Source organism: Canis lupus, chromosome 1 (genome assembly GCF_048164855.1).
Source record: "Canis lupus baileyi chromosome 1, mCanLup2.hap1, whole genome shotgun sequence".
NCBI classification, from domain to species: Eukaryota; Metazoa; Chordata; class Mammalia; order Carnivora; family Canidae; genus Canis; species Canis lupus.
Window position 1 is genome coordinate 99858450 of NC_132838.1, and position 24911 is coordinate 99883360.

At 42.3% G+C, this 24911-nt stretch overlaps 2 protein-coding genes across 13 annotated transcripts in view; one reads left to right on the top strand and one right to left on the bottom strand.

Moving 5' to 3' along the window:
• CENPP (centromere protein P) overlaps nucleotides 1–24911 on the bottom strand; it is a 218299-nt gene that overhangs the window by 25429 nt on the left and 167959 nt on the right. The gene's annotated exons all lie outside the window — the stretch shown is intronic.
• Nucleotides 5313–24911, top strand: part of ECM2 (extracellular matrix protein 2) — a 33169-nt gene continuing 13570 nt past the window's right edge. Inside the window, exons 1-5 of one of the 9 annotated variants that reach the window (XM_072842554.1) lie at nucleotides 5313–5494; nucleotides 5847–5896; nucleotides 19701–20011; nucleotides 21386–21574; nucleotides 23450–24031. In XM_072842554.1, the coding sequence (XP_072698655.1) occupies nucleotides 19708–20011; nucleotides 21386–21574; nucleotides 23450–24031 (1075 nt within the window). In that variant the 5' untranslated portion in view covers nucleotides 5313–5494; nucleotides 5847–5896; nucleotides 19701–19707. Of the gene's footprint in view, nucleotides 5495–5610; nucleotides 5897–19700; nucleotides 20012–21385; nucleotides 21575–23449; nucleotides 24032–24911 lie in introns of those variants that run through there. The other 8 variants (XM_072842550.1, XM_072842529.1, XM_072842519.1 and 5 more) reach the window with 8 other exon arrangements.

Consider the following 24911-nt stretch of genomic DNA (forward strand, 5'->3'; position numbering starts at 1 on the left):
CCTCTGAGACAGGGGCCATGTCCAACACCTGTGCTTACAGTCACTCTCTCAAGACAGGTGAGTCACCCCGATTCAGGCCACAAGTGCCAAAGGATGGGCACTGGGAGGTGTGAATTCACATCAGGAGCAAGCTAGGACACCCAAGCTCATGGAGACACTGTGCAGTCCTGTATGCAAACCTGCTCGCCCCTCCCAGTTCGGCCTGCTGTGCTTCCACATCCCCCAAACCAGATTATCGCAGAAGGGTGTCCTTGGTTTGAGTCGCACTCTCAAGAGCATTCCCCTAATCTCAGGAGCAAAGTACATTTAAAAACAGGTGGCATCATAGAGGTCATCCTGGGGAGCTGAGCTGTGTCACAACAAAACCATACATGCAAGTCCTTACATACCTGGACTTCTCCACCCATAGTGTTGTCTTCCTTAAATACTATGGTTTCCACTGATGATCCTCCTTGGCTTCCAATCTTAGTCCCACCCTTAGTCCTGGGTGAGAGGGGGTCTCTGGATGGGGCCCTCCTCTGGCCACTGACACCCAGAGCTCCAGCCCAACTGGTTTTGTTTCCAGGGGCCTCGCAAGCCCCTTCCCTGGCTTGGTCACCCTGAGGACACACTGCAATGCTGTGGGTGACCCTGGCCCACAGGATTTGCCTGTATGGGCTGGGTGTTCACGGCTCGGGGCATCACACAACACCAGGTAGAAGGGAAGTGTCGCAACTCAGCGCCTGCTCCTCCCTGAGCCACCACATCACCATGTTCTCACGGATGCAAACTCTGAGGAGTTCAGGATTCTAAGTGTGATCCCAGCTCTCTGGGTCATTATAAAGGATACATGAGAGGGGAAGAGAACGGAGCCCAACATCATTGATTGTAGCCCTCACAAGCTTGGTGTGTAATGCCGCACGTTTGAAATATTGCACATGAGCCTTTATCTGAACCCCTCTCACTCCCTTCATCCTTTCCAGTCTCTCGGACTAAACGTTCCTTACAGCAAAGCAGGGAATGTCACTCTGGATGCTTTACTCAAGTCTCAAAATAAGGAACTGGACTCCATCAGATTTTTGCCTCCCATCCAGGCTTCAGCACCCGGCATCCTTGCCTTCTCACCTGGCACGTCCAGCATGGAGATGTGGGTGCTGGGCCCAGAGAGCTGACCTAGAGCTCTCTGGCAGCCCACGTGGGCCACTCTAAGCCTGATCACTTGGGAGAAGGGGAGCCCCCAAGAAGGACGGACCCCCAAGGTCCTGTGGCTTCACAAACCACCTCCAAAAAGGAGAATCAATGGGATACAATGGTCAAGTCTGTGTATCTGGGACCCAGCAGAATGTCTTACCAGCTGTGTGGATGCGTAACCTCACCCGGCAGCTCAGGCGGCAGGTGTGCTGGTGAGAAAGGGGGTGTGTGTGTTGGTTTACGCCAGAGCCCACATCAGCCTGTCTGTACCTCTGTGCACACATACAGGCTGCAGCAGGACATAGCCGCTTCCCACGTACAGTCTCTCGGGTTCCCTTTCTCAGTCCCTGCAAACAACCAGCTGAAGCGAGGCAACCCCATGCCTGGCAGGGCCACTGCTCTCATGCAACAAGGAGCCGAATGGACCAGTTGCACCAACGGTCACAACCAAACCATCCTAATTACCCCAGCTCCTTCTCATAAGAACTAGAAATGGGGGAAAGTCTTCTGCTTTGTTCTGCTTCAACAATGGCTTGGCTATCCTTTCATCCTCATGTTCCATATACCTTTTAGAATTTGTCAGGTTCCACTGGAAAAAGGGGGGGGTTTATAAACTATTACGATTCAGGTTAAAACTGTATCAACTCCCATCAGTTTAAGTAGAAATAGTGTCTTGTCCCCCGAGGGTGGGACCTCCTTCCTCATGCTGCTTCTTTAATTTCTTTCAACATTTTCTCTAAAGAGACCTTGCTCATAATTGCTTAGATTTATTCCTAAATACTTGTTATATTTTTTAATATATTTGCTATTTTAAAGCAAATCTTTCTTTCCTTTCATTCTCTAACTGTAGAAAGAAACAACTGATTTTTATATATTGTGTATCTGGAACACACGTTATAGGATTTAATGATTTCTCTGAAAATTATTTTTGATTTTCTACATATATAACCATATCATCTGGGACTAATAAGAATTTTTTTCCTTCCATTACTTAATTTGTTTGTTGTATCTTTTTCCTTTCTTCTTTTTCTTGCTCTCCTCCACTGGCCAGGACCATCATGAGCCTCCTCGTCTTGTTCCCAGAAAGGGGAAAATTTCAGTATTTCACCACTGAATATTTTTTAAATAACAACTTTACTGAGATATAATTTACATACCATAAAAGTCACCCTTTTAAAGTATACAATTTAGTGGTTTTTAGTACATTCCTAGTGGGGAGTCATCCCTACTGCCTATTTCTGACAACTGTGGTCACCCCATAAAGCAACCCTGTCTCTACCCTGCCACCCCAGAGACCACTCATCCATTCCCCACCATGGATTTGCTTGTTCTGGACACTTCACATAAATGGAATCTTACAGTATGTGTCCTCCTGTGACTGGCTTCTTGCGCTGAGCATCGTGTTTTTGATGTTTATCCACATGGAACAAGTATCAGTGCCTTCTTCCTTTTTATTGCTGAAAAATATTCCACTGTGTGCATGGACCACATTCATCAGATGGGACATTTGGGCTATTTCCACATGTTGGCTGTTATGAACAGCATAGCAATGAAATTAGAAATTCATGGATAAATTCTCGTGTGGATATGTATTTCATCTCCTCACGGGCACACAGCTAGGGGTGGAAGTATGCTGTTTTGTAGATATTGTCAGTCTAAGGAATTTCTCCCATCACTAGGATGCAAAAGCTTGCTTTTTTTCTTCTTTAAATAGTAACATGATCGTATTATGTTTGGATTTTTTGTTTTGTTGTGCTGTGTTTTTAGTTTGGGTTTTATCCTTAAATCAAGCAGGTATTTCTTGAATAAGCCCAATGTACTCATGACGTATTACCCAAAATATATTGCTGATTTGGTTTGTTAATATTTTGTTTTGTGAATCTATGCTCATACATACTATGATTGATACTTTTCCTTTCTTGTAATATTCTTGTAGGCTGTTACATGGTTATACGAGCCTTAAAACACTGTCTGATAAAATTTGATCAATTATACAGGCCTGTGATATTCTTTGTGGGAAGATTTGAAACTATGAATTTGACTCCCTTAATAGACAATTCTGATTTTCTATTTCTGACAGTTTTATTAAATTGTATTTTCTAGGAATTGTCAGATCATCTAGCTTTGCTGGCATTAAAGCTGTCGATAATGTCCTCTTTGTGTTCTTTTACCTGCTCTCAGAACCTATATGACGTTTTCAAGTCCTCACACTGGTGACCTGTACTCACCCTCTGTTCCTTCATCGGCCTTGCTACTGATTTTATTAGGTCTATTAAAAAACAAACCCAGCTTTTGGCACTGTAGATACTATAGGCTGTAAAACTGTTTTCTATTTCATTGATAATTTTGCTCCTTGACATTTCTGGCAGACTACCCCAAGGCAGGAAGCTACCCAGAGGCTCCAAATGTTGTTTACACCACACTGGTAATTTTAAATTCTTATAGTGATCAAGAATTTTGTCTTTGATGCAGGTAGAACCACCCAACCTGCCAGTATTTGATACAAAAAACCATGCACTTTTAAAATCTATGCTACTTGTATGTATTTGTATTACCTGTTCCAGAATATGAAAATCATTAAAAAAAAAAAAAAAGCAACAGCGAATTGGGCATTCTATATGTTTATGGTAATCGTACACATTACAGAATCTTTGAAGAAACACGGGCAATGACTCCAATGACTCAGGAAGGGGCACATTGACGATGTCACGGGCACATTCACACACTAGCCCTCCACTTACATGTGAATATTCCTCAGACCTAAATCAGGGCCAGCAAATGAAGCAACTGTCGTGTCTTGGTGTGAATTAGCTGAAGGCATCGTTGGCATAGGAAGGGAGACAAAACAGATCCCAGGAGGGAACACCCATTTCTGAGAGGGACCTCTGTAAAATTTCCAAAATTTAGCTGTATTGAGGTGCTACCTACAAGGTTGTCACATGGAAAACAACCACACCCTTATAAGAAAAACTAACTCACTGGTACTCCACACCACAGGGGTAAAAATTCTCCAAAGCGGACTTTCCTCAAACACATGTTCTGGAGCTGAACCCAGGCTGGCTGCCCCTGTGGCCTGGGTGCCAGAGACCCACTCGCATCCTGAGTGGGGTCAACGCCAAACTGCAGAGCAGCTGTCGGAGCCGAGTTTCAGGACATGGTTAAGGCTGCAGTAATAAAGGGGAGGAGACCTCCAATACCAGTATTTTCCATGTACTATGTGGTTAAAATAGTTTCTGCAGAAGGATTCATGTAACAGTCAATTAAGCCACAAAATGTTAGAGCCGGGACCTCAGAAACAAGAGTCCTGGTCTCTGCAGCCCCTCTGTCCTTGCATCATGCCAACTATTGCTCTTCCTCCGCAATGCTACTTCAAGTCACTTCTTTCTGGTTGTTTAAATTCTTTTAAAAAGTTATTCTTTTTCTGATCTGGTTATGAAAAGCTCAAAATGTTATAAAAACATAGATTACATAGTAAAGTCCCTGCATAATTCCATCACTCAGAAAGAACCATTATTAATAATCTGAGATTTACTTATTCTTGTTTGTTCTGCAGAAGGGTGCTCACTCTTTGCATTAGAGGAAGGTAAGATAACACAGCACATGCACAGTTCTGTCCTCTTTTCCTCTGGGACATTGTGGACAACTTTGCAGGCCTCTGTAACAAGTATCCACCTCTCCACATAGCTTTGTGGCAGCACACCTTTCCCTGGTAACACAGACCTCTCCTGCTCCCTCTGCTGCTCCCCCTTGCTCTCTCTTGCTCTGCACTCTCTGTCTCAGATAAATAAAATCTTTAAAAAAATAAAAAATAATTTTTAAAATAGCCATTATATAATTACCTAGCCTATGACAGGCATTTTGCATACGTTACTGATTTTATTTGCCACAAAATTCTAAAGGTAGATACTATCATCTCAGTTGTACAGAAGAATAAACTTTAATCAGAAACAACAGTAATTCATCCAAGGTCCCCATAAGTGGGAGGGGGAATGTGGGGCAAGTCTGGAACCCTGACTGATCTTTGACCTGCTCAATTGTAGTTTAAAAAAAAAACCTAGGCCAAAGTAGACAACCAATTCGCCAGAGTAACCATGATCAGAAGGCTCAAAGCTCCTTTGCACATTCTCCTGTTATGGCCTCAAGGTTGGAAGTTACATAATTTCAATGACATTAATATGTAACAGCTCTTTGATTTGTTTTGCTTTGTTAACAACACTGCCTTCTGGACTGAGGGAGCAGGCACAGAGGAGCCAGTGAATGCTACTGAAGGCATCCCGGGAATGCACAGTCGTCAACGTGGCAGCAATGGCGTCTCTGTAGTCTGGTAAAGCTCAAGTGGTATCACGTTGGCGGGTGTGAGCTTTAAGATTTCCTTAAATGCAAACAGTCAATGGAAACCACATTCTTAATCAGCCTCTACTGTGCTTCCAGCCCCGCCTTCCTGGCCTCCAGACTAACGCTTTCCCTGCTTTCTGCTTCTTCTGCAATTTAGAAAAAATATTTCCCTTGGTAACCATCTTCCCTGGTTACTCTCTTGGCTGTTCGCACAAAGATCTGAAAAGCATTTATCCCCAAGGGAAGCAGTTATTTTAGATTTTACTAAGAAGTCAGTTAACATTTCTCAACAATCCTCTTTCTTTGTTTTAAAGAAAGCTCTGGTTTTGTTTCATTTTCAGCTGGAGACTTAAATGACACCAAGCAAAACCTACTTAGTTTAGAATTTCAGGTAAAAAAGTTTTAAATTTTAAGTTTCTACTAAAGCATGTGGAATGGTTTTAATATTTGGGCGTTTTATGTTGCAAATGTGTTTAACACTTGAGGATATTAGCTCTTACTAATAGATTTTAAAAGCTTAAAGTGTGCATTATGCTGCTTACTTGTTTTTTTCAGGATGAATACTTCCCAAGTATTTTGAACTTTTATGGAATTAGGATTAAATTTATTCTTATATGTTTAAATAGAATTACATGTTCAATAGAAGTATAAAAGTTGATTTGAAAATTATATTCTTTATTTTTAAGACCTAAAAGAACACAAAGTATTAATTAAAAATGTTTCTCATTTTTAAGCCTGTTGAGTAAAGTTAAAAGAGACAACAGACATTTTGTTTTGTGTAAAAGTTTAAAATTCTCAATTTAATATTCTAAAACTTACTTAAGACAGTTGATGAAAAACTTTACATGGAGAAAAACAGTAAGTTAACCAAGACTTACAGATGGTATTTATGTCAGGATAGAACAGGAAGTGCTAGAAAGAAAAATTTACTTGATCAAAATAATACCTACTGTGATTAGAGTACCATAAAATTTTACCTCTAGAAACATATTTACTCAGTTGTAAAGATGATTAAAGTATTAAATGCAATGAAAAGGTCTATAAATCACTGAAAATAACAAAGGCCTAGGCATCAATTATAAAATCAGTATTTTGAGGCCATTTTGTAAAAATATTTTAAACATTTCAATGAGACTACTTAGATTCGGACTTTGTTAAAATTGAGATATCTCCGTAAATTTATTTTTGTACATGTATTTAGATTTCTGGATAAATAAAGGTGAGCCAATTTGGGGGAGGGAAGAGAAAGCCTAAGGGAGATATCTCCAGGGCAGGGATGCTGGGGGAGGGCGAGTCCAGGTAAGGCCCTGGGACTATGGACACCGAGACCCTCCTGGAGTGTCCCCAGAGCCCCTGTCCAGGGCTGAGCTCCTCATAACTCTCACCCATTTCAGAATGGGGAGTCTGTACAGACGGCTGTCAATGCAAGACAATTTTGAGAACTTGCTGCACACGAGGCGCAGCCACGACGCTCTCCATCAGAGCCCACATCCCCACCTCTAGCCCAACTCCTCACCCTCTGCCCCCCTGCAGCCCACTCAGGCCCCGTGCCAACCTGTCTGCTCACTCTCGAATCTTTTACCATATCAACTGCCCGGTGGCTAACATGCATACCCTTCACATGTTAGTTCTCCTAAAACTAGGGTAAATTACATAAATGTGTTTTAATGTAGTTTCATCTCAGTGACCTCCAGCAGAGGTTTTGAAGAGACAGTAATTCCTGGACATACATACTGAGCAAAGGTCTGCATGCTGAGGTTAGCAGACAAGACAGGCTGCTCCTTGTGGAGTTGGAGTGAAGCGGTGGTGCGTCAGAGGGTAGTCCGTGGGTGAAGGGCCTGGGAGGAGGACTTGGCAGTTGGAGTTATAAAAAGAATCAGTGACTTTGAAGAGGACAAACCTAGTGGACGGCGCCCGCTCTCCTCTCACTACACCCCAAAAGTAACAGAAGATCTCTCGCAAACAAAGGCCAGGGGAGTATGCAGCTGTCCTAGGAGGTAAGAGGGGAGAAGCCCCTCAGACCAGGAAGAGGATGAGCAAAGGAGAGCTTGGGTGGAAGAGCAAGATGTCCGTATATTTAAAAGATCTCAAGAACAAATTAAACCCAAAACTGAAAACAATCCTACTCATTACAGAAAGACTTTGAATATTAAAGATGAGGTGAAAATATTGCAAGGGGGGGAAGAGATTTGTTACAAAGAGATGAGACTGACATTTAACTTAGACTTCTCATCAGTAACACCCGACCTAGAAGCGAATGGGCAACAGCTAACATTTTAGAGGAAAACAATTTTGAAATCATTATTCTACTTCCAACTAAACAATGATATATTCTGACTTAAAATTTCAAACATTTTAAAACTCAAAACATTCTTTTAGAGAAAGAGGATATATTATAGCAGGAAAAAAAAGTAATCCGACGGAACTTCTGGTTCTGATAATGCAGACTAAGCATTTCAGGGCAGAAGCTGCTGAGAATAATCAGAGAGGAAAAGAGCAAGACTAATATTTGGGATAGAACTGAAACAAACCAGCTTTTGAACAGCTTTTCTTCTAAAGGCATCTAGAAGGAAGGTCCAGAAGAGGCAGCCTAAGAATTTCTGTGTAGCTTTATTTTTTTTTTTTTTATTTTTATTTTTTTTTTTTTTAATTTTTATTTATTTATGATAGTCCCAGAGAGAGAGAGAGAGAGAGGCAGAGACATAGGCAGAGGGAGAAGCAGGCTCCATGCACCGGGAGCCTGATGTGGGATTCGATCCCGGGTCTCCAGGATCGCGCCCTGGGCCAAAGGCAGGCGCCAAACCGCTGCGCCACCCAGGGATCCCTCTGTGTAGCTTTAAAACAGCTTCGGGGGGATGCCTGGGTGGCTCAGGGGCTGAGCATCTGCCTTCAGTTCAGAGAGTGATCCCAGGGTCCTGAGATCGAGTCCCACATCAGGTTCCCCGCAGGGAGCCTGTTTCTCCCTCTGCCTGTGTCTGCCTCTGTGTCTCTCTCAAATAAGTAAATAAAATCTTAAAATCAATCAATCAGCCTCAGGAGGCAAGAGATAAAACTCTAGGAACTGGGGCACCTGGGTAGGCTCAGTGGGTTGAGTGTCTGACTCTTGATTTCTGCTCAGGTCATGATCTCAGGGTCATGGGATGGAGCCTGTATCAGGCTCTGTGCTCAGTGACGCATCTCCTTGAGGTTTTCTCTCTTCCTCTGCTCTTCCCCACCCTGCTGCACCTGTGTGTAGGCTCTAACTCTCTCTTAAATATTTATGTGAAATCTTTAAAAACAAACACAACAAAAAAACCCCATCTAGGAACAGGGCCATGACAGCAGCAGGGTGAAGGGAGGGTGATGCGGTGTAGTCCCCAGGCTTTGGTTTGAGACCAGTTTCATCAGTAACTAGGTACAGTGAGGCTGCACTTCACGTCACTCAGTCTATACCTGCTGGTGCTTAACTTCATGCCTGAAGCAGATGTAAATCCTTCTGGGATAAAGAATGTATCATCCAAGGCTTATACAACAGCTGATGCGCAATCAAAAACCATGAGGCATACAAAGAAACAGATCAAGACTACAGCTCCAAGGAAATAACAGACAATAGAAACAGACAACTCAAGCGTCCAGAAAATGGGAGTTTTCAGACACAGAGTTTTAAAAAAATGTGATTAACATGTTCAAATAGTTAAAGGATAAGAATGACACTGAGAATCAGAAACAATGAAAAGTCCCTGAAAACTTAAAAACGAAACCCCACAATAACAGAAACAAGGTGTCAATGGATGGATTTCTGCTGGGGAGACAGTAACCTGGGACAGAGGTTAAAGGAATGACCAGAATAATTCATGGAGTGTCAGGGTGAAGACGACGAGAGAGCAGACACGGGGAAGCCATCACACCTGCAAGCTTGGCGGTGAATAGAAACAAGACCGAAGTGGGACAGTATTAGGTAGAGATGAGGGCTGACAAATCTCCAAATTTAATGAGGGCTGACAAGCCTCCAAATTTAATGAACATGAGGCCACAGATTCAAGAAATGCTCTAAGTCCCAAAAAGGATAAAAACAAGAAAATCTGTACAATAGAGCAAAACAGCTGGAAACCAAAGCCAAGGACAATATCTCAATAGCAGCCAGGAAAAAAGTTACTTTTAAAGGAGAAATAAAAAATATTAATAATAAAGGGGAAATCATCAAGTTGGCAGATGACTATGGAATAAACACTAAGGAAACAAGATGTTGGAATGAAATCTTCATAATGCTGAAACAAAAAAACTTGTCAACCTACACTTTCATGTCTAGCAAATAAATTCTTTCAGAATGACATAAAATATAAATCTTTTCAGATACACACACAAAAAGAACTGGTCGCTAGCAGTCCTGCATTAAAGCAATTACTAAAAAGTGTTCTTCAATCAGAAAGAATATAACCCTGACAGAAGACTGGCCCTGTGGAACAGAATAAATAGAAACAAAAGGATAAATGTTTAGGTGATTCTAAAGCAGTGGTTTTCAGTGGGGGCAGGACAATCCCTCCATCCCCCAGGATATACCTGCTGATGTGTTTGCTCATCATCATGGAGGAGAAGGTGCTGGTTGTTTCTACTGAGTAGAGGCCAGGGATGCTACTAAATATGCAAAGGCCAGCCTGCCACGAAAAAAGAATATCTAACCCAAATGTTAATAGTGCTATGGTTGAGAGAGCCTGACCTAAATGAACAATCACTATCATCATCTTCTGAGGACTTAACATAACATGATGGATACAGCAACCATGCTAAGATGTGGTGACTGGAGGTGGAGCTGTCCTGGCCCTTGCATCGTCCAGGAAGAGGGAAAGGTACTAGTTCATATCTATACTAAGACTTGATAAGTTAAGATGTATGTGGTCGTCTCTACAAAGAACAAAACAGTAAAAAGTGTAAATTAGTAATAGAACAATAAAAACTCAGTAATCAATTTTAAAAAGCAAGCAAAAATACAAAAAAACAAAAACAAAAAACAAATATCAAAAAAATCCCACAAATGAACCACAGAACAGGCAAGACAAAGCTGGAAAACAGACTTAAGCCCAAACATGTCAAGCGTTACATTAGGTATAAACAGACTAAATGCTCCAATTAAAAGACAAAGATTGTCAGATTGCATTTAAAAAACTCCATGGTATGTAATAGTAAGTATATTGAAAATATAAGACTATAGTAAAATTAACAGTAAAATGATGCAACAATTATATCAAGCAGATGTGTACCAAAGGAAAGCATCTAAGTTACCAAATAAAGTAGATTTTATGCAAAAACAACTACTAGAGATATAAAAAGTACCTAATAATAAAAGCACCAGAAAGATGTAACAATTCTATAATTATAATTCTATAATTGTTCTATATAATTTGAATATACCTACAACAGTCTCAAAATACAATAATAAATAAGACAAATGACTTATAAATATTACACTGTATCCAAAAATAAATCCGAGGGATAATATTGTTCAAAAACAAAGGAGACTCTATTATTATTTTTAAACTGAAAATTAAAAGAACACAAAAATACTTCCAAAATGGGATCCCTGGGTGACTCAGCGGTTTAGTGCCTGTCCTCAGCCCAGGGCATGATCCTGGAGCCCCGGGATCGAGTCCCACATCGGGCTCCCTGCATGGTGCCTGCTTCTCTTTCTGCCTGTGTCTCTGCCTCTATCTTTGTGTCTCTCATAAATAAATAAAATCTTAAAAAAAAAAACCAAAAAACTTCCAAAAGATATCTGCATGAGAATATTTGTAACAGTGAAAACCTGGCAAAGAATTTAAATATCTGTCACCAAATTGTTAAATAACTTATGGAATGAAAATAGAGTGGACAGACTAGATGGATTTATATATATCGACATATATGTCCACAGTTTACATTCATGAGTGAAGGGAAAATAGGTTGTAGCATAAGATATAGTAAACAATTCCATTTATGTTTAAATATATGAGTTTATATATGTTTAGAGGGGTCACAAAAAATGCACTGAACTAGAGAGTGGAAAACTAGGTCCCTTAAGACAAATTCTGTTTTTTAAACAAGGTACCATGAGAACATAGTCACGCCATTCTGTTTACTTACCGCCTGGAGCCTACTTTGGGCAGCAACAACAAAGCTGAGTAGTTTCAACAGAGACAGTTGGCCCACGAAGCCTAAAATATTTACCTTCTGAACCTTGGAAGAAAAAGTGTGCCTGTCCTTGTACCAAACTATGAATTATGATTAAGGCAATGTATTTTTTTTCTGCCTTATAAACATATACATTGTTTTGTTTTTAAAATATATATACTACTTTAACACATTTAAACATCTAAGGAAGATGTTTAAAAAAACTATAAACTCTGAAGAGAGGAAAGTGTGTGAACATGGCTTGTATCTTTATTTTTTAATTTAATTTTTAAATACATTTATTTATTTAAGTCATTTCTACTCCAACATGGGGTTTGAACTCAGGACTCCAATATCAAGGGTCACACATTCTTCAAACTAAGCCAGCCAGGCACTCCCACAGCTTGTATCTTTAGATCTCTTCTGGGCTTTCCTATGGACAACAAACTGGAGCCCACCCTAGCGAAGAACGTGCAGCCAGAGCGACCTGAGCACCAAACAGTCTGCCAGTCCTGGGGAAGGAGACTTGTAGGACTCGGGGCAGGTCTGCGTGGTACACAGTGGAGCACCCTTATAAATGCCCGAGGTTGCTGAGAAACACAGCTGCACCTGAGCACAACAGAATTCAAACCGGAAGTAGGATCATTCAAGGACCATTCAGTTCCCGTCACATGAGCATATAAGACTTGGAAATGAGAGCAAAAGAAAACGGCATCTAAACAGGAAAAAACCATGGCAAAGAGATCACCGTATGGAAATGGTTTGTTTATAAGTTATCACTAAAGACCCCACCTAGTCATGATTCATTAGACTGTGCCTGTAAGCAGTGTGCGGCTGTCTTATTAAAAACCTCTATATCTGCTCCTCTAAACCAGGCTTCTTTATGTAGACACTGACATGGTGGGCTGCCAGGGCCCTGTCACGATGGGTGGTCCTGGGCTCTGTGGGAAAACCCCCACACATGGGGAGTCAAGAGTGCCCCTCCCATTGGTGACTAGGAGGGGAGTCCACACACTACCAAATGTCCCCGGGGACAAACGTGTCCCTGGCTGAAAAGCACTACTGTCAGTGGTGGGCTGGCAAGCTTGTCCTGCACACAGTATTTATATTTGCAGGCCGTCTGTTAGCATCTGTTCAACTACTCAACCACGCCCTTTAATGGAAAAGTCGCCCAAAGTAACACACAGATAATTGAGCATGACTGCTCCTGTAAAACTTTATGTAGGAGTACTGAAATCTTAATTTCATATGATCTGTCAATTATTCTTCTTTAAAATTTTAAAGCCATTTAAAAAAACATAAAAGCCACTTTAGCTTGTCGGCTGTATTTAGAAACAAGCAACAGATGACTCTATTTGGCTTCTAGTCTCCCAATGTTCTGAGCATGGATCTGACCCATGAACCCCAGAGCCTGGTCCCCATAGTCCCCCATGACAGGATTCCACCTGTGTCTGAGGGAAGTGTGAGGCCATACAGCATCGCTAGGAGGTTCCCACCAGTGGGGATTCTGTTCATTATGACTTAGATGTGACCCCAAACAGCCACCCTCTTACCCTGACATCAAGGCAGTACCCCAATCCAAATACAATGGCGAGGACCGTTGAAAATTAAAGTGCGCTTGAAGTGCACACGTAAAACCATAACCACAATCAAGAAAATGAATATACCCACCATCCCCAAAAGCTTCCCCATGACCCTTGGTAATCTCCTACACATGCCTAACTGCTAACTCACCCCCATTCCTGCTGAAGCAAGCACAGATACATTTCCGTGCAGAAAAGTTTGCGTCTCCTACAAATGGAATCATGTATACGCCCTCTGTATAAGATTTCTTTTATTCAACATAATTATTCTGAGGTTTATCCAGTGTTGCTGCTATGTAGTATTCCACTGTATGGATATGGTACCATTTGTTTATCTACTAACACACTGCTAGACATTTGGATGGCTTCCCCTTTTTGTCTAGAGCAAAAAGCAAGCTGCCATGAACATTCACAATTAAGTCAGTGTGTGGACATATGTTTTCGTTTCTCTTGGGTGAACATCTAGCAGCAGAATGGCTGGGTAAATAGTAGGTGAATGCTGCACTTTTGAAGAAACTGCCAAACTGTTTTCCAGAAATGTTCATGTGGTTTTGCATTACCAACAGCATTGTAAGTGAATTCTAGTCACTCCATGTACTTGTCAGCACCTGCCACAGCCTGTCTCTTTTAAGTTGTTCCAATTGATGTGCATTGCTATCTCACTGAGGTTTTAATCTGCATTTCCCTAATGACGAATGGTTTTGAACACCTTCTCATGTGCTTCTTTGCCATTTGTGAATCTTCTTTGGTGACTGTGTTCAAAACTTTGGGCTTTTAAAAACGGAGTTTTCTTTTCATGATTGAATTGCAAGACTTCTTTACTCTTGATACATGTTCCTTCCTGAATATATATTTTGCAAACATTTTCCCCAGTATGTGGTAGTATCCTATTGTTAACAGTGAAGAGAAAAAGCTTTCAATTTTGATGAAGTCCAATTAAAAATGTATTTCTTGCTTTTTATTGCATACTTAAGTAATCTTTGCTAAATCCAAGGTCATCAGAATTTTTCTTATATTTTCTTCTACAAGTTTTATACTTTTTGCTCTTATATTCATTTATGATCGATTTTCTGTATTATACATGACTATGCACTTACTCTAGGTACCATGTGCTGAAAAGATCCTCCTCTCTACATTAGATCGCTCTGGCATTAGATTGCTCTCCCAACTGCCTGTGCAGGTTTGGTCTCCTTCTGAACCGTCCATTTTGTCCCAACACCAGCATCACACTACCGCTACTTCTTCACCTTTATAGTGATAATCCTCCAAATGTGTTTCTCTCTCTCTTCCAAGGTTGCTTTGGCTATTCTAGGCTCTTCACATTTACATAAAAATTTTAGAATCACCTTACCATTAAAAAACAACAAAACAAAAAGGCCCTGTTGGAATTTTGGCCAGCTTTGTGACAAACCTATAGATTAACTTTATAGAATTGAGAATTCAAACCTGAGTCATATAACCTATATACACTGTATATATTCCCTATATAGGTGCCTTTTCCATTTACCTCAGCCATACTTCATAGTTTTCAGGATTGCAATCCTTTACGTCTTTTGTCAGAAGTATCTCTAAGTATTTCACATTTTAATGCCTTTTTATTTTAAATGATGTTGTATTTTTAACTTAACTTTCTCATTGTTGTTAGCATATTGAATTAATCTTGATTTCTATATATTGATCTTATATCCTGAAACCTTGCTATAAACTCAGCTGCAGCTTTTTTTGTTGGCATAGGATTTCTACATACATGAATAAGACATTTGTGAAACATCAATTTCTTTTCCAGTCTGGATGCATTTTATTTCTTGGTCTTATGTTACTGTACCAGCTAGAACACCCAATAAAATGTTGACTATGGGTCGTGAGACCAGACATCCTTTCATGTTCCTGATTTTTTTTTTTTTTAAGATTTTATTTATTTATTTGAGAAACAGAGAGAGGCAGAGACACAAGAAGAGGGAGAAGCAGGCAGAGGGAGAAGCATGCTCCATGCAGGGAGCCTGACATGGGACTTGATCCCAGGTCTCATGCCCTGAGCTGAAGGTGGCCACCCGGGCTGCCCCATGTTCCTGATCTTAATGGGAAAACACTGTATTTCAAAATTAAGCACGGTGTTAGCATGTTTTTATATATGACAATGATCAAATTTAGGTTCACAGAAAGTTGCAACTCACAAAACTACATTGACACATCATTATCAAGTCCATAATTTTCATTACAGTTCACTCTTGATGGCGTACATTCTATGGATCTGGACAAAAGTGTCACAATAGGTGTCCATCATTATGGTACCATACAGAGTATTCTGACTGTGCCCTAAAAATTCTCTGTGCTCCATCTATTCATCCTTCCCCCCCTGGCACCAATTCCTGGCAGCAACTCATTTTTACTGTGTCTACAGTTTTGCCTTTTCCAGAATGTCACAGAGTTGGAATATTACAATATTAGCCTTTTCAGATTGGCTTCTTTCACTAAGTGAAAGAAGCCAACTTTTCATGGCCTAATGGTTCATTTTTTTTTAGTGCTTATTAATATTCCCTTGAGTAGATCGACCACTGTTTATCCACCTACCTACTGAAGGACATCTTGGTTGCTTCTAAGTTTGCTGTAAACATCCGCATGCAGGATTTTGTGTGAACATGTTTTCAGGCCCTTGGGTAAATACTGAGGAGCATGATTGCTGGGTTACATGGTAAGAGTGTGTTCAGTTTCTAAGAAACTGCCACACTATCTTCCAAAGTGCCTGTGCCAGTCTGCATTCCCTCCAGCCACGAATGTTGAGTTCCTGCTGGCTCTATATCCTTCTTAGCATTTTGTGTTGTCTGGTGTTTTTTTATATTGGCCATTCTAATAGACGTATAGATGTCCAGTGGTATCTCATTGTTTTTTTTGTTTGAGAGAGAATGTGAGTGGGAGGGTGGGACAGAGGGAGAGAGAATCCCAAGCAGACTCCATGCTCAGCACAGAGCCTCATGCAGGGCTCAGTCTCACAACCCTGAGATCATGACCTGAGCCAAAATCAAGAGTCAGATGCTCAACCAACTGAGCCACTCAGGCACCCCCATTTCAGTGTTTTAACTACTATCTACTATTTTTAAAATCTGTATGAGACAGCAGAGTAGAAATTGTGGATGTTGACTGTAGATTATCTTCTTTCTGTAGTTCCACTTGCACCTTCATGCTATTTGGAAACTGTATTATTGAGCATATAAAGGTTTGAGATTGTTTTGTCTTCGGGAAGAATAGATCCCTTTAACATTATGCAAGGCTTTCCTCATGCTTGGCAATATGATTATCTACTTGAATTTATGTTAATACAGACACTCCATTTTTCTTTTGATTAGTGTTACCACAATATAAAAATTTCCCACCCTTTTAATTTTAACCCCTTTGCATCTTTATTTTAGCATGAGTTTCTTACAGGCAGCAAAAGTTGGGTCATGCTTTAAAAAAAAATCTAACCTGATAGTCTATGCTTTTTAATTGTGGCATTTAACTAATTTACATTTAATGTGTTCTATAAATATGTTTTGGATAATTTTTATTACTCCATTCGATCTCTTTTATTGCCTTATTTACTATAACTCTTTTTTTGTTTAGTGGTTATCTTAGGGTTTCAAGCATATGCATCTTTAACTTATTATAGCTTGGGAATCCCTGGGTAGCTCAGTGCTTTAGCACCTACCTTTGGCCGAGGGTGTGATCCTGGAGTCCCGGGATTAAGTCCCACATCGGGTTCCCTGCATGGAGCCTGCTTCTCCCTCTGCCTGTGTCTCTGCCTCTCTCTCTCTCCTCTGTGTCTTTCATGAATAAATAATAAAATCTTTTAAAAAATAATAACTTATTATAGCTTATCTTCAAGGGATATTATTCCACTTCATAGAAAAGAACCTTACCACAGTATGTGCACATCTCCTCTTTCCTCCTTTATGCTTCTGTTCTCATACATTTTAATTCTACTTATGTTGTAACCCCCCCCCCAAATACAGTATTATTATATGAACATAATCTTTATGGACCATTTTTCCTCCACCTTTGTGTGCCTTAGTTTTCACCAGACTCCCAAACACCTACTGGGTGATCTGGAACATGGTCACATTATTGCATACAGTGTGGTCCTTCAGAGATGCATGCTGTTCATTAGTCTGGGGTGGACTGTTTCTCTTGTTGTGCCAGGGCCCTTCTGAACACTTTATCTGATGCCCTGTGCAGGTTTCCCAGGCTGACTGGTGGGCACCCAAACTCTGGCCATCTTTTACAAGCCCCAGAGATTTTCCCTTTTGTGTACAGTAGTTCTTTCTGCCGTGTTGAGAAGTTCACTCACGCAGACATACTAATCAGAATTCAGCTGAAGACTTGAGGTCTCTGGAAGGCTTTGCGGGGGCAGCTCTCCTCTCTACTATCTGCTCTGCAAACTCTCGCCCCAGGGAAACCAGGACTTTGCTGGGTCCCCTTCCTGAGCTGCAGCATGAAGAGAGGCTTACCTTGGACTTGTTTGCCCTCCCGCCCCATCCAGAGGTCAATGTCCTATGCTGCTTCATGTCTAATGTTTGAAAAACATAGCCTCATGTTTTTGTCCTAATTTTAATAAGTTATCTTGGGTGGTGTCTCTGTTACCCCATTTTGGCTAGAAGCAGAAGTCACAAAACTGCTATAATGGCTGATGGGTTCTCTATGAGGTGACCATGAACTAACTTTTAGCTTCTCTAGGAGTCGCTGCCCCTTGGATCCACTCTGGTCACTAATTACACAACTGGAAGGAATGTCAGCAATGCGGGGATGGCAACCCCGATGAAGAGTGCTCACATTCTTGACCTCTTGGTGATGTACATATGGAGAATGTGTGTGACATCTGTACTTAGGCAAAGACCCGTGGTGGCAACCTTGTGTTTGCTACAACCATTATAGGTTTCTACTGGTAGAAGTCACAATATTTGGCTAGACTGACACTGATCATCCTCAGTTCCTGTACATTTAGGGGGTAGGCACTGTGGCATGAGGAAGGCCTCAACTCACTTCCCTGTACATGGTTTTCCATTCAGATGCCCTTTGGGGTTCCTACAACCTGCCCACAGATTTTCAAAGCAGACCTGTAACATAGTAGTGTCTGATGTCAGCAGAGCATTTTATTTCACACAGAAAGGTTGAACCCAAAGCTTACGGGGCCTATTTCCTAAGGTCCCAGCAAGATTGCTGGGTTCACAGTCTATGGCCAAGGTTTTGACCCTTTGAGCCTTCAAAATCCCTCCTCTGCAGCTTGGAATTTTAATCTCTGTACATGCATCACCTTAAACCCTTTACCATTCCTTCCAGGGTGACATTTTCTGAAATGTTAACAGTTTTGCTCTGACCGACAGAGGTGTCACTCAGTGAGGCAGGCTGTGAGGAGGGGTAAATCTCATCACCAAGCAAGGCTGCCACTTAAGCTAATGATCCTAGGTCCTTAGCATCCCTGAGGTTTTAGGTTCTCCTCCATCTTGGGGTACTGACAGCGAGGGAACCTGAGTGAACAGCAGAGGGGAGAGCTGCCAGGCAGAGGCCACGGGGGAGACACCGGCTCTCAGTTTAAAGGGGAATAGATGCCATGCAGACTTCCTTGCAGGACTAACCATGGTCAAAGTTGTGGCCAGGTGAGTCCTTTAACCAGCCCCTACAATCAATCACCTTGTGGAAGGTTTCTCTGTATTTTCTCTGCTACCTGACTTCACAGGGCCTGGACGAATGTGTTTAACCACACTGCCACAACCACATGTGGTCTTCAGCACCAGATGTATGAGTATTCATTTCACCAATACCTTTTTCACCTTTACAACATGCAAGGTCCTGTGGTGCTCTTGAGACCAGTTACTTAAGAGTTTCTCTTTGTCTGTCTTACATCTTTACAACTGACGCTAGTTGGCTGTTATTTTTACAGGGTGCAGTCATGCCCCTTCTTCCTAACAAAGGAAATTATAAAGCCAGAGGACAGAAGAACCAAAGAGCAGAGCAAGGGACAGGGCCGAGGGTGGGGCAAGTCAGAGGATGACCTGGCATACAGGTAGAGCAACCCTGGGTAACCTGAGGACACAGCACAGCTGTCCAGAGATAGCTCACCAAAGCACAGCTTAGAGGCCAAGCAAACGGTCTAGTAATTGGAGCTTTACTAGCACACCCGTTTGTGTACCACTGTCTGTTCTCACACTGTAAGAGCCAAGTGGAGTAGCTGTGACACACAATGTGTAACCTGTAAAGCCTAAAATATTTAATATCTGGTTTTTAATAGAAAAAAGTTGCCTTATGTCTGATCTAGAGGTAAAGATATTAAAAGTTCTTAGATTCTGATAGAAGAATTCTAGATTCTGATTTGGCAGTAACACAACAGCACATAGTCCACATATTATGTGTGTCATTTCTCCAAGATGCTGTTGAGGCACACAAGCAATAAGCCAATTTTCAAAGCTAAAAATTAGGCACTACTAAATCCAAAATTCTGCTTCCTTTTCATTCTAGAAATTGGATGGTGAAAAAGGCAAGCATGAAGTTTGCAGGTCTGCTTTGTGTCCTTCTGCTTATCGTTTTTCAAACTGATTTTGGACAAAATGAAGAAACACCTAGGAAACAAAGGAGGAGGGTGTATTACAGGAGATTGAGGAAAAGCTCCTCTCCCAGCCGCAGATCCAGCAGGCAGCTGGGGATCCAGCAGACAGTGGTCACACCAATAGCAACAATTCCTGTGCTTAACCTGGATTATAGCACAGAGGAAAAGTCTGACTCCTTTTTAAGTATTCTTGGAGTAGAATCAAGTTATAATGTGTTACCAGGTAAGAAACCAGTAGGGGAGGGAAGAGAAACAGAACCTCCATGAAGATAATTTTCCAAAAAATTTTTTCAAGTTATTATATGGTTATTAATATATTATAATTTTAGGTTATATTTTCAAATTAATATATACTAAATACATATTTTCAAATTATTATAATATCAAGATACTCTATCTTTTGGTTTAGTCTATAATAAGTTTTGAAATAATTTAAAATTTCATTTATAGAATTTAATTAAATACAAAATTATAGCTATCCCACAACTATATTTATAAAATCATAGTTACTATTTTGGTCTATTATTTTCTAGTATTTCCTATGCCATGTATTTCAAATAGCTGGATTCATAATACAGATAATATACCTAGTAAGGTTGTAACTTGCTTTTTCATTTATAATGATAGAGCATCTGGGACACAGAAACAAATTATTCAGATGATTCTATGAATAGATAGCTGTTAACTATTTTCAACCAAAAAGTTAAGCCACTGAATTTATCTTATGCAGATGAAACTGCTGGGTAGGTCCTGAATGGTGAGGGAAAGGAGGGGATGGGGAGAATGAATGTGAGAGCCCACCCACAGGTGGGACTTGGGGATTCTAGTTTGGAAGGCGGCATCTGCTCTCACATTCCAATCAAGGCAGGCTGTCTGATGGCTCCCTTGGTTGACACACTTGTCCACATGTCTACAACCCTGGACATAGAGAAATCACTGTACTGAAAACAATTCACAGGAACGACACCAATGATGTGTGAGCTAGTTTTCAGTAACACAGTAACTCTAAAGAAACGGTCAGTTGCAATGCCTGGCTCTGCCTTCCCCGTCTGCACACTGGCAGGAGTGAGACGTGGGCTCATCATTGGTGTCGTTCTTGCTCTCTGCCCTCTGGCACCCAAGGGAACTACCACGCCATGTCTCTTCTGAATTTAGGTAAGGCTGCATCATTTGTTTTGGTCAAGGTACTGAGGCACTTTTAGGGCTTGTGTGGGATTCACAACCTCCCATCCCTCCCTCTGCTTTGGAGATGCAGAAGCTGCTGTCTCTGTGACCATCACTACCGCAGCCCCAGTGTGCCCACAGTGGACACATGGCACAGAGGAGGAACTGCTGAGATCTGGGGGGGAAGGGGTGCTGCTATATAACTAAGTCACCCAGACAGATATGGTACAGAGGTACAGCTCAGAGCCTAAACCACAGGCTGAAAGCAGAGCACGCAGAAGCCCCTATGGGGTCACGTATCTGGGGTCTATTTACCCCATGTGAAAACGCACCCTGGTGTGATCCTATCCGTTCAACTCGACACTGTGCTCACCCTCATCCACCGTACTGGCAACCATATGAGGAACTTACTATGCTCCCACTTCTCTTCTAGGAAAGAAGGGACACTGTCTGGTGAATGGGATGACCATGTACAACAGAGCGGTGTGGTCTCCTGAGCCGTGCACTACCTGCCTCTGCTCAAATGGAAGAGTGCTTTGTGATGAGATGACGTGCCACCCTCTGACGTGCCCCCAGACAGTTAGGCCTGAAGGGGAGTGCTGCTCTGTCTGCTCTGACGCAGGTACAAGTATTTACCCACAACAAAGTAACACATGTGACAGTCTTCAATTCTGTTGTTTTTGTTACTACCTTAACTTTTAGATTATGGTAAACTAGTATCAAGGTACTTAGAGTACTGGCAAGTAATGATAAACATACCAGGTATTTGGGAAAATCTATGGTAGGGAACAGAAATACAGATCTTGCCTGTGTAGTTCTGGCTCCATCAGGAACCCCTCTAAGGGGCAGGGACAGTCTGCAGAGCCCACAACACCCTGTGCTGTGCAAGGGAAGAGCATGGCTTGGCTCCCTGCATGGAGTTGCTCCCCTAATCCAACTCAGTGCACACATAGGTTAAGACTGCAATGAAGGACAACCAAAGACTCCTGATGAACACAGGGAAGGGGGTTTACACTTCGAGAGAACAAAGCCCAGTGTCTCCTGCCATCTGCAACCTGCACTCATTACCACTCAGGAAAGCGGACAAGTGCTGGTGCTTGGCCCTACAGGAAAGCCCTGGGGCCTGCAGGGCACTCACCAGCTCCTGCTCTCCATGGCTCATACTCGGGGACAGCGGACGCCCCCAAGAAGAGCCCAGCCAGTGCCTCAAGAAAGAGACAAATGGGTGGTAAATTCGTGGGAAGGAATGGGCATTTTCTCTTGTCTATAGTCAAGGCAGCTTGTTTCCATGCACACAGGACGGCCATGGGGTGGGTACCAGGAGGACTTCAGAGCACTTAGGAGCTAGCTGTATGCTAGCGCATACGACTGCCTGTCTCACTCGGGGGCTGTGCCTCTAATAGTGTCAGCAAACACACAGGTAGGATTCAGGAATGAGCAGACAGGGTTCAAAGGCCTTGTAATAATCTTGAAATATTGAGGTTATTTTGGAAAAATAAACTTGGATGTACAGGAAGGACTGTAAATGTTTCAATATGATCGCTTCAGCTTCCTGTCCCTTATTCTTTCCTATTTTCCTCCTGCATGTGCTGTGAAGGATGTGAAAATAACCGACTTTATAATATATACTGGGTTGAAATCTCAAGTATTCGTCAAGCAGGCCTATCTCCTGAGTCCCTTTCTTGGGTGATTTGCATACAGTATCAAACAACAGCAGAGCAACGACCCAGGAGACCCGCACGCATGGGGCCCCCTTCTCCCCGCGCTCCTGTCACCAGTGGGCCTGCCCCCCTTTTTGCTAAACACACATGCAGGTGACACTGGCTGCAGGTCACTCTGCTCCCATCATTGTAGAACTTTTGAAAGGACGGTTGTGTGCACCTCTAACCCAAAACAGCATTATCAGGATCTAGGAGGCCTCCCCTAAGTGTCAAGCAGTAAAAATTTAAGTAGAGAGTCTGGAAGGGAGAAACAGGAGAACTTTCTATAATCCTGAATTTCAGAAGATGCTTTTGGGCCTATGAGGCTGAAAGAAAATCAGACAAAAATAGCAACAAATCTACAAACATAAGCCAGTTCCAGTAGCACAAGTAAGTAAATACATGTTTCAGTTTTTTATCTGACTCTTACATGATCAAAACCCCGATAAATTGAACAGTATCTATTATAAAGGTCACCTCTCATCGTAGCGAAACCTCACACAGGTAGTACTTCCCATTTTGCATCATGTGGCAGTATTATTCCCTCTTTATTACCAGGTAGAAAGATGTTTTAGTAAAAATAAATATTAAGGCCACAGGAAAAAAAAATTGCTTAAAACAAATCTTATAAAATTGGTTTTAAAATTACTTAAGCAAAAATTTCAAAAATGCACTTTACCTTTAAATTGCACTCAAATACCTGGAGGGAATAATATTTACTAACCTGACTTTCACTATGATTTTTCCTTTGACTAATGTTACACTTCACCCCTGCTGTATCCTCCCCGCATGGCCAGCAACCTCCCATCTGCAGCTCACTGGTACAGCATTAAGTGATAGGAGTGAATTTTCTGGTGATTCTTCAGAACAAACAGAACCTACCAACTCACCTCACCAGGTGGAAATGGATCAAGCACTACAAAAAGAGGAACTTCAATTTGAGGAGAATGAAGAAGAAATTAAAGAAGATAAAGATAAGGAGCAAAAGAAAAAGACCCTTGGACCTGGGGGGCAGGGAAGATCTCTTGCTGAGGAGCAGAGCAGAGGAGCGGCAGGGAGACCACGAGCAGTGGGGAGGCCAGCCCATCAGCAGGGACATCCAGCAAGGGAGGAGGCTGAGGAGGACAAGGAGGCTGAGGAGGAGGAGGAGGAGGAGGCTGAGGAGGAGGAGGAGGAGGAGGAGGAGGAGGAGGAGGGCACCATCAGAGGAGACATGTTCAGGGTGTGGTCCAGACCCCGGGGTCCCCCTCCTCCCCGGGGCATGCCGTCTGTGCCGAGCGGGTGCTCCCTGTCCTACAGGACCATCAGCTGCATCAGTGCTGGCCTCTTGCAGATACCACCACTGACAGGACCAGAGATAACAAGCCTGGAGCTCTCTGGTAAGACATGGGGATGTCTCTTCTGCTTTGTGCTTTCCAAGTAACTCACTCGCCTTGCCTTGTGAACATCATATTTTTAATCTCATGATATGAGTTGATCCCAAACAGACTAACTTCACATCCACAATTACATATATAAACTTTGCAGAACAAATAGCATAGTTAGGTACAAAGCAAAGTTCCCCAAACCAAATCAGGATTTCCCACTGACTTTTTCCCCTAAAGTCAGCTTTGCTGAGGTATAATTTACATGCAGTAAAACTTATTTTTAGCAAGTTATTCTCTGAGCTTTGGCTGATGCGTACAGTTGCAGAACCACCCACACAGTCAGGACCCACGGTCGCCCCTCCTGCGACCTGCCCTGGGCTCTGCTGAAGTGATGGGTCTCCAGGGCTTGGCCCTTTCCTACTGCGTCACCGTGGAGGGTCACCCAGGACCCCGCCTCCTCAGGAGCTGGTCCTCCCCACTGCTGAGTGTGTTGTGCTTATGCAGATGGACCACAGGTGCCGGTGACCCTGAGGGGCATTGGGGTCACTCCCAGTTTGAGGCAACCATACATACAGCTCTATAAACATCCACACATAGGTCTGTGTGGACTAGGCTTCTGCTCATAAGGTGCACACCAAGGAGTGGAAATGCTGAGTGACAGAGTAAAGGCACATTTAGCTTTCAAGGAAGCTACCCCATACTTCCCAAGGGGGCTGTGGCTTTCCTGCCAGAGATGCAGGAGGGTTCCTGCTGTCCTGCATCCTGCCACTTGTCTTTCCCTCATTGCAGCCATTCATGTGGGTATGGAATGGTCCTGAGCAGAGGAATGGCAGGGCCAGGGGGTGTGAGGCTGGTTGGTGGGAACCCCGGGTGTGTGTCCATCTGTGAGACA